This window comes from Myotis myotis, unplaced genomic scaffold (genome assembly GCF_014108235.1).
Source record: "Myotis myotis isolate mMyoMyo1 unplaced genomic scaffold, mMyoMyo1.p scaffold_m19_p_3, whole genome shotgun sequence".
Lineage (NCBI taxonomy): Eukaryota > Metazoa > Chordata > Mammalia > Chiroptera > Vespertilionidae > Myotis > Myotis myotis.
This window is the reverse complement of record NW_023416335.1, coordinates 46,705,160-46,713,107: the sequence shown is the minus strand read 5'-3', so window position 1 is coordinate 46,713,107 and position 7,948 is coordinate 46,705,160. Positions and strand designations below refer to the sequence as shown.

General features: G+C 32.4%; 1 protein-coding gene across 1 annotated transcript; it reads left to right on the top strand.

Moving 5' to 3' along the window:
• The first annotated feature begins 2,253 nt into the window (after positions 1 to 2,253).
• Positions 2,254 to 7,133, top strand: LOC118649908 (60S acidic ribosomal protein P1-like). The gene is made up of 3 exons (XM_036297429.1): positions 2,254 to 2,275; positions 6,714 to 7,010; positions 7,060 to 7,133. Exons 1-3 carry the CDS (start codon positions 2,254 to 2,256, stop codon positions 7,131 to 7,133), a joined length of 393 nt encoding a protein of 130 aa, XP_036153322.1.
• The last annotated feature ends 815 nt before the right edge of the window (positions 7,134 to 7,948 follow it).

Here is a 7,948-nt window from a genome sequence, read left to right as displayed (position 1 = left end):
TCTAATTTCTAAAATACTATGGAAACATAATTTATAATATGTAAGTTCAATTTATTGGGCTTATAAATGTTATTTGACTATTCAGGAATGTTTTATGTCTATGTTAATTAAAATATAATTATAAGACAAATATAATTTATGAAGTCTGGCTGGTATAGTTGAGTGTTGACCTCTGAATCAGAAGTTCATGGTTTGATTCCTGATCAGTGAGGGCACATGCCCAGGTTGTGGGCTCAATCCCCAGTGGGGGCATGCAGGAGACTGATTCATGTTTCTCTCTCATCACTGATGTTTCTTTCTCTCTCTCCCTCTCCTTTCCCCTCTGAAAAAAGAAACCAAAACCAAAACTGTAAATGAAGTTAAAATATTCAAAGTTTAATTAAGTTTGTGAATGCAATTTATTATATTTAAAGTACTCTTAAATTAATCTTAATGCTTGCTTTACATATAAATAGAATGGTAGACATTGTATACTGGGTTTAAAAGCTTAAGGAATAAGTAATTGTATTTAACTTTTAATTAATTGAATATTAATCTTTAAAATATAAATACATTTTTGAATAGCTCTCTTTCAATACCCCCCCCCCCCCCCCACACACACACAAAGATTGGTGGAGGATTGATTTAGAAGAAAAAGTACTTAGGGAAATATACCAAAATTATCTGTAAGTTTGGTATTATAAGATAAAATTCTGCCATCGAAAGCTAAAATTTAAAAATCAAGGGGAAAAATGATATAATAATAGACTCTAAAAAGCAGCAGAAGGTGTAAGAGAGATTCAAAAGGCTAATGTGATAAAGTAAAAAATAAGTGGATGAAGCTAAAATGAGCTTTGAAGAGTTAAAGAAAGAAACCATAAGTCAAAGAAACAGGACCAAACAACTAATTCAAAATGTATAAATTATAAACAGCATAGATGTAATAATAATTAAATCATTGAGATTGGGGGTATTCTCAATGACAATGTACTGGCTGTGATATTGTACTATAGTTTTGCAAGATTTTATCATTAAGGAATATTTGGAAAAGAACACATATTCTTTTTATATTGTTTCCAATGATGTATATGAATCTATATTTTTTTATCAAAATAAAAATAAAAGTTTAATTAGGTATATATATTTTAGCAATAATCAAGACCTCCCAAACTTAATCATTGCTAAAATAGAATAAAAAAATTGCACAGTAGACATTTCAATGTAAAATAATTATAGTCAATCCAGAATAAAGAGATTAAGGTGATTAAATAGATATGTTAATTAATATGCAAATAGACAAGGACATAAACATTCTAATAATTGATACTTCTAGAGAACTTCACAAATGGAAAAGCAAAATTCCAATCTATAAAAGAATGTGTTTTGAGATATTTTAAATGAATTCAAACATTCATAGAAAAAAATGCACATTCGCATAGAAAACACCTAACCTGGCTTAAAATACTGAATTTCAATTGAGTCTATAGATAAACAAGAATAAAAAAAAAATCACTTACAATGGGAAAAATTCAGTCTGTATTCTGAAATCTTTATAGCAATTTTCTAACCCAGATAGAACAATATACTGAGAGAAAAATAATGTATCTTAACAAGGTTATTCTTAACCCAATAGATTTAAAACTACAAAGGCAACAGGGAAAATCTCAATTTTACAAGGACTAAAGGAATATAATACACATGAGCTTATGTTGAAGAGGATGAACAGTTTAATGACAAAATCTAGGAAACCAATAAATGAAGAAATAATAGACAAGACAAGACATTTGGATAATTTTAACATGAAACAAAAACTAAGAAAAAAATTATAGGAAAAACCTTAGTGTAATATTTATTAAATGTTATAAATAAAAATATACATATTTACCAGGTATGGAGAAATGGAAAAATAACTGAGTATATTAATCTCCTTATTTGGGAGGGAGTTAATACACAATATTTTGTTGCTATATCAACAACAAAGGTATGCCTATTTTATTTATATAGAGAACTACTATAAAAATAACCACAAAACTATAACTAAAAAACACACAATTATAGTGGTTCTCCCTTATTAGTAGGGAGTACAATCCAAGACCCACAATTGATGCCTGAAATCAGGTAAAGAAACAAACCTTACATATAATATGCTATTTTCAATACATACATACCTATGGTAAAGTTTACTTTATAAATTAGGCACAAGATGGTGCGAGACTTAATTATGCTACTCAGAATGGTGTGGGATATAAAACTTATGAAATACTGCAGTTGACCATGGTCACCGAAATCACAGAAAGTAAAACCACTGATAAGGTGGGACTATTGTAATAGCAGCTTTCAAAATTGGAAATGCCATTCATCAAGGAAGCTGCATCACTTACACTAACAGAAGAGGGCACTCTTGAACTAAGAATCTCATAAACTACCCCAAACTGCCAAGTCTAAAATCTAGTGGTTTATGTCTATACCAAAAGTTAGCTAACGTCTTTTGTAAATGACTAGATAATAAGTATCTTCAGCTTTGTGGGACATACAATTTATGTCACATCTACTTACGTCTGCTGTTGTAGTGTGAAATTAGCCAGAGATAATACATAAATTATAGACATGACTTTGTTACAATAGCTTTGTTAACCAAAACAAGTCTAATTTGACTCACTGGCTGCAGTTTGAGGACTCCTAATCTAACTCTATCCATTATAAAAAGAAAATAATCTAAACATTTTAGTAAATTGAAAACCTTCTCCCAAAGGACACTAACAAGAAGGAAAATAAACATAACACTCCAAGATGAAGCAAATATTGGTAGGGAACATGTGTACATAGAACAATTTACCTTCAACAAAAAACACTGAAACAATTGCTACTAAAACTTTCTAGCTCTCATAATTAATAATGGATGGTGATCCCAGGTTTGGACAAGTACAAGATGAGCCTAGAAAATCTTATTGTACCACAGAATAAGAATATATTGAAAAAGATGTGAAACATCCAACCAATAAATGAGACAGAGTTGTCGTTAAATTAAAATAAATACAATTAAAGATTACATATAACCCCCCCAGGATAAAACAATTCATGAGTCATCATTGATATAAATGAATACACAAATAAAGATAGTAAAAGATTCTTTAATATAATCTTAAAATGCATATAAAAAGAATGATGAAGTTTAAAAGTTGATTTAAAAGTAATCTTTGCAATAATTATTTCATAAAAAATGCTTCAATGCATGGTAAAATCAATGGATAAAATTTTATTGAGCGATATGACACTTACATTGTCTCAAATACCCACTGGCAAATTAGTTATGAATACAATGGGAGAAATTACTTACTCTACAGAGTAAGACCTGTCAGACACTACCTTAATCAAGTGATCAAAGTAAATATATAAAAAAAGAACAATTAAAAACCATGCACCATTTGTCAAGATGCAAAGAACACATATTCACTTTTTATTTTTGTTTTATTTTGTTTTTCCATAAAGAGTAGTCTGAAAGCTAACCCTAGGAAATATCAAATTCAAATTGATAAGTATTCCATAACATAACTGATGGCTTAAAATGACATCTCATTGTGGTTTTAACTTGCATTTTTCTATCTATTATTTATGAAATAGACCACATTATTTTTTATGCCTGTTTATGTTTCTTCTCCAAAACAATACCTGATATTTCATTATTTTATTTTTTAAAATTGACTTTCACGCCTTATCTATTAAATATTATTTTTGGACAAATACACTGAACACATTTGCCTCAAAAATTTTAAAGTATGTTATTTAATGCAATTTTATTTATTTACTACGTATTTACCAAGCATAACTTTCAAATCTTGCTTAAAATAGTTTACCCTACTCCAAATGATAAATATATTCTATCCTATTATTTCTTGATGTTTTAAATCTTTGCTTTTCATATCTATGCTTTTAGTTTTCTTTTTGAAATTATTTTTGCATGTGGCAGAAGAAAAAAATGCAATAGAAAATTAATTGTTCCAACACTAGATTATTTTGTATATTGTGACAATTCATAGTCATCAATGGAATATGACATTTCTAATTCTTTCTTTCAAGCCCTTAGGTTTTAACTACATTTTACTGTCTTCCTGCATTATCTCTAGAATCATTTTTCAATAGAGAATTACATGGGATCGAGTTGGTATATTTTAGTACTCTTGATTTTAAAAAGAATGCTTCTGACATTCTAATATTAAATATGATAATGACACTATATTTGAAGTAGGTATTCATTATTCAGTGTAGAGAAGTTTTCTGTTACCCTTGGTTTATTAAGAGCTTTTATGATTAATCAACAATGTGTTTTATTGAATGTACTTTCTTCCTCTAATGAAAAGATTAAATGGTATTTCAACTTAATCTTTTAATACAGTGTTATTCCATAGTAGATTTGCTAGTAGTAAACCAAACTTGTATGCACAGGTTAAAATCAATTATCATTATGTAGCATATTTATAAAAATTATAATCACTTTGGTAATATTGTCTTAAGAATATTTTCACCTATTTTTATGTGTTGGTTTGAACTATAATTTTTCTTTTTATACAGTTCTTGTGTAGTATTCTGTGGTATAGTCAGCAAATTCCAATGAAAAAACAGAAAGCTTGGAATACGACTCAAACATTGAGAAAAACTCTCTGGCAAACTCATTAAAAGTACATGGCAGCATCAGATGAATTTGAAATCTGCAGTACACTGAACACAACCATAGCAAAAATAACAGCAACTAAAATTCAAATTTAACTTGTTCCTCAAGATTAACTCAATTTCCTCACTAATTGACTTAGATGACAATGTCCATTTATAAGTATAAATATTTCTTTCCTAACTTTCTCCTGTTCAACCTGGGATGCATGATATACAATCAAAATTTATGAGACACTAAAAATGTAAGAAAACTCAATTAATTGTTAAGAAACAAAGCAGTCAATGGAACAAAAATTAGAGACTATTTAGATTTTAGAACCCTTCCTTGGACATGGACATTGAAATAATTGTGATTAATTTACTAAAACATAGAGTGGGAAAGGTGGACTACTTAAGTGAAAAAGTAGACATTTCAACACAGTGTTAGAATTAAAAGAAAGAGATGAGTAAAAATAATTGTAACACAGATGAGTAAACAATTAGTGAACACGAATTTAGGTCACTGGAAATTATACAAAATGTAAGGAAAAGAGTAAATAGTAAGAAAAAAAAGCTGTGGGAACATCTCAAACTCTATGGTATATATATATATATATATATATATATATATATATATATATATATATATATATATATCTTTACCCACCAACACAGCTTTGAAAATTAAAAGTAAAATAAAACATTTAGATAAAAAGAAAACATAACAAAAATAAAAACAGCTGAGGAGATGTATTGCCAGCACATCTATACTACAATAATGTGAAAGAATTTCTTCAGGTAGAAAAAAAAAATTGAATCTTCACAAAGAAATTATGAGCCTTAGAAATGGTAAAGGTAAAGTAAATGATACTGAGTACTTATATATATTGGAAGTATATTGGACGTATACTGTTACAAAGTTCTCACCCTGTATGTGAATGGTATAATATGTCTTGTACATAAGGTACATAAATGCACAAACTATAAAGATTTACATTCTGATTGTGGTGGTTGTCATTTGACTGTATGCATTTGTGAAATCTCACAGAACTAAATGCTATAAAGGCAATTTTTCTATATAAATTATACTTAAGATAAATAAATAGAAGAAGAATAATCCAGAGAGAGGGAAGGGAAGGAAGGGAAGGGAAGGGAAGGGAAGGGAAGGGAAGGGAAGGGAAGGGAAGGGAAGGGAAGGGAAGGGAAGGGAAGGGAAGGGAAGGGAAGGGAAGGAGGGAAGGGAAGGGAAGGAAAGGAGAGAGGGAAGGAAGGGGAGGGCAGGGGAGGGGAGGGGAGGGGAAGGGATGGGAGGGGAAGGGAGAAGAAGGAGACAGGCAGACCATGGTTTGTTGAATAAAAAAATGGAAGTTCTAATATATGCTGTTTGACATGTCAGTGATAATTTGTCAATGATCTAAGGACAGTGGGGCATAACAGCATTTTGAATATGGAGAGAAACTGTAGGTTGTAAGATAAGTCCTTATTTATTAAAAAATTAGTCAATTGATAATTGACATGAAAGCAGTGAATAAAACATTTTTAAATGCAGTATAAATACAATTAGAGGTGTATATGTAATTAACAGAATAACTAAAAGTAGACAAATTTATAAGAAAAGATACTCAATATTACTAATCATAAAAAACACACATCAAAACCACAATGAGGTTTCACCTCACACCTGATAGCATGGCTATTATAAAAAAGTCAATAGATAACAAGTGTTGGTGAGGATGTGGAGACAAGTGATCCCTTGGGAACTCTTGGTGGGATGGTAAAGTGGTACGGCCACTAAGAAAAACAGTATGGAGATTCCTCCAAAAATTTAAAATAGAATTACTATACAATCCAGCAATTCTACTTCTGGGTATATATCTTAAAAAAAAGAAAACACTAATTTGAAAAGATATAGACACCCCCATATTAATTGCAGCATTATTTACAATAGCCAAGATATAGAAGCAAATTAAGTGTCCATCAATAGATGAGCGACCCCTTTCCCCAGCTGCCGGTAAGGTGCTCGTGGTGTCTTCCGAGGAAGCTAAGGCTGAGTTGGGGTGAGACCCTCGCTTCACCACTCCTGGCAGTGCTCGCCCAGCACTCACCCTCACCATGGCCTGTCTTGGAGCTCGCCTGCATCTACTTGGCCCTTGTCCTGCACGACGACGATGAAGTGACGGTGACGGAGGATAAGATCAATACCTTCATTAAAGCAGCTGGTGTATATGTTGAACCTTTCTGGCCAGGCTTGTTTGCAAAGGCTCTGGCCAATGTCAAGATTGGGAGTCTCATCTGCAATGTAGGGGCTGGTGGGCCTGCCCCTGCAGCTAGTGCTGCACCAGCAGGAGGTCCTGCCCCCTCCACCGCTTCTGCCCCAGCTGAGGAGAAGGACACATTTGTAATTCTTTAACTAATAAAGAATTTAAAGATTAAAAAAAAAAGTGGAAACAAAGAAAGAACAATCTGGGGAGTCTGATGATGACATGGGCTTTGGTCTTTTTGTCTAAACTAGCTCTTTTGTGACACAGTCAATAAAAGCTGACCTCTGTTAAAAAAAAAATAGATGAATGGAGAAAGAAAATGTGTTATACACACACAATGGAATGTTACTCGTAAAAAAGTATGGAGTATTACCATTTGTGACAACATGGAAGTGTTAGAGTAGGCAGATAGAAAGCTATGAGAGGCTGGGAGAGGCTGGGAGAGGCAGCTGGGCTTGGAGGAAGTAAATGTGAGACGTGACAAAATGAAAATAGACAATGGAGGTGGCAGGCCTCTATGTGAGCAGGAAAGTTTCAGAGCCCTCCAAAATGTGGTCCAACTGGTGGCATAACACCTGGTGAAGGAGCCTTATAGGTTAAAGATACATTTTTTTTGAGACATTAGGGAGGGGCTGACTTTCTCCTTTCCTGGGGGCATTCAAGCCTAGGGGTATAAATCCTCAAAACTCCCAAATATGGGGGCACTCGGTTCCATCTCAGCCAGCTGAGCTGCCTGCTCAGGGCCTGAGTGTATTTCTTTCCTACAAATAAATCCTCTCTTGCTTTTGCTTCTATTTGTTGTCTCTTGCTTGAATTTATTCCTACAAGCAAACAAGAACTGGGGGCTCAGAGATCGGTCTCTGGCCAGAGGTTATCTCCAGCCAGCGACCCCTTTGACCACCACTGACAGATGGACCTAGAGGTCATTGTGATAAGTGAAATAAGTCAGACAGAGGAAGACAAATACCATCTGATTCCACTTATAAGTAGAATAAAAAAATAAATAAAACAAAGCAAACAAAACAGAAACAGACTCATAGATACAAAGAACAAATTGATTG

Coding starts and splice junctions, on each gene's coding strand:
- LOC118649908 (XM_036297429.1), top strand. CDS start 2,254: ATGGTCACCGAAATCACAGAAA. Junction 2,276..6,713: donor GGTCACCGAAATCACAGAAA/GTAAAACCACTG, acceptor CACTCCTGGCAG/TGCTCGCCCAGCACTCACCC. Junction 7,011..7,059: donor CGCTTCTGCCCCAGCTGAGG/AGAAGGACACAT, acceptor TTTAAAGATTAA/AAAAAAAAGTGGAAACAAAG.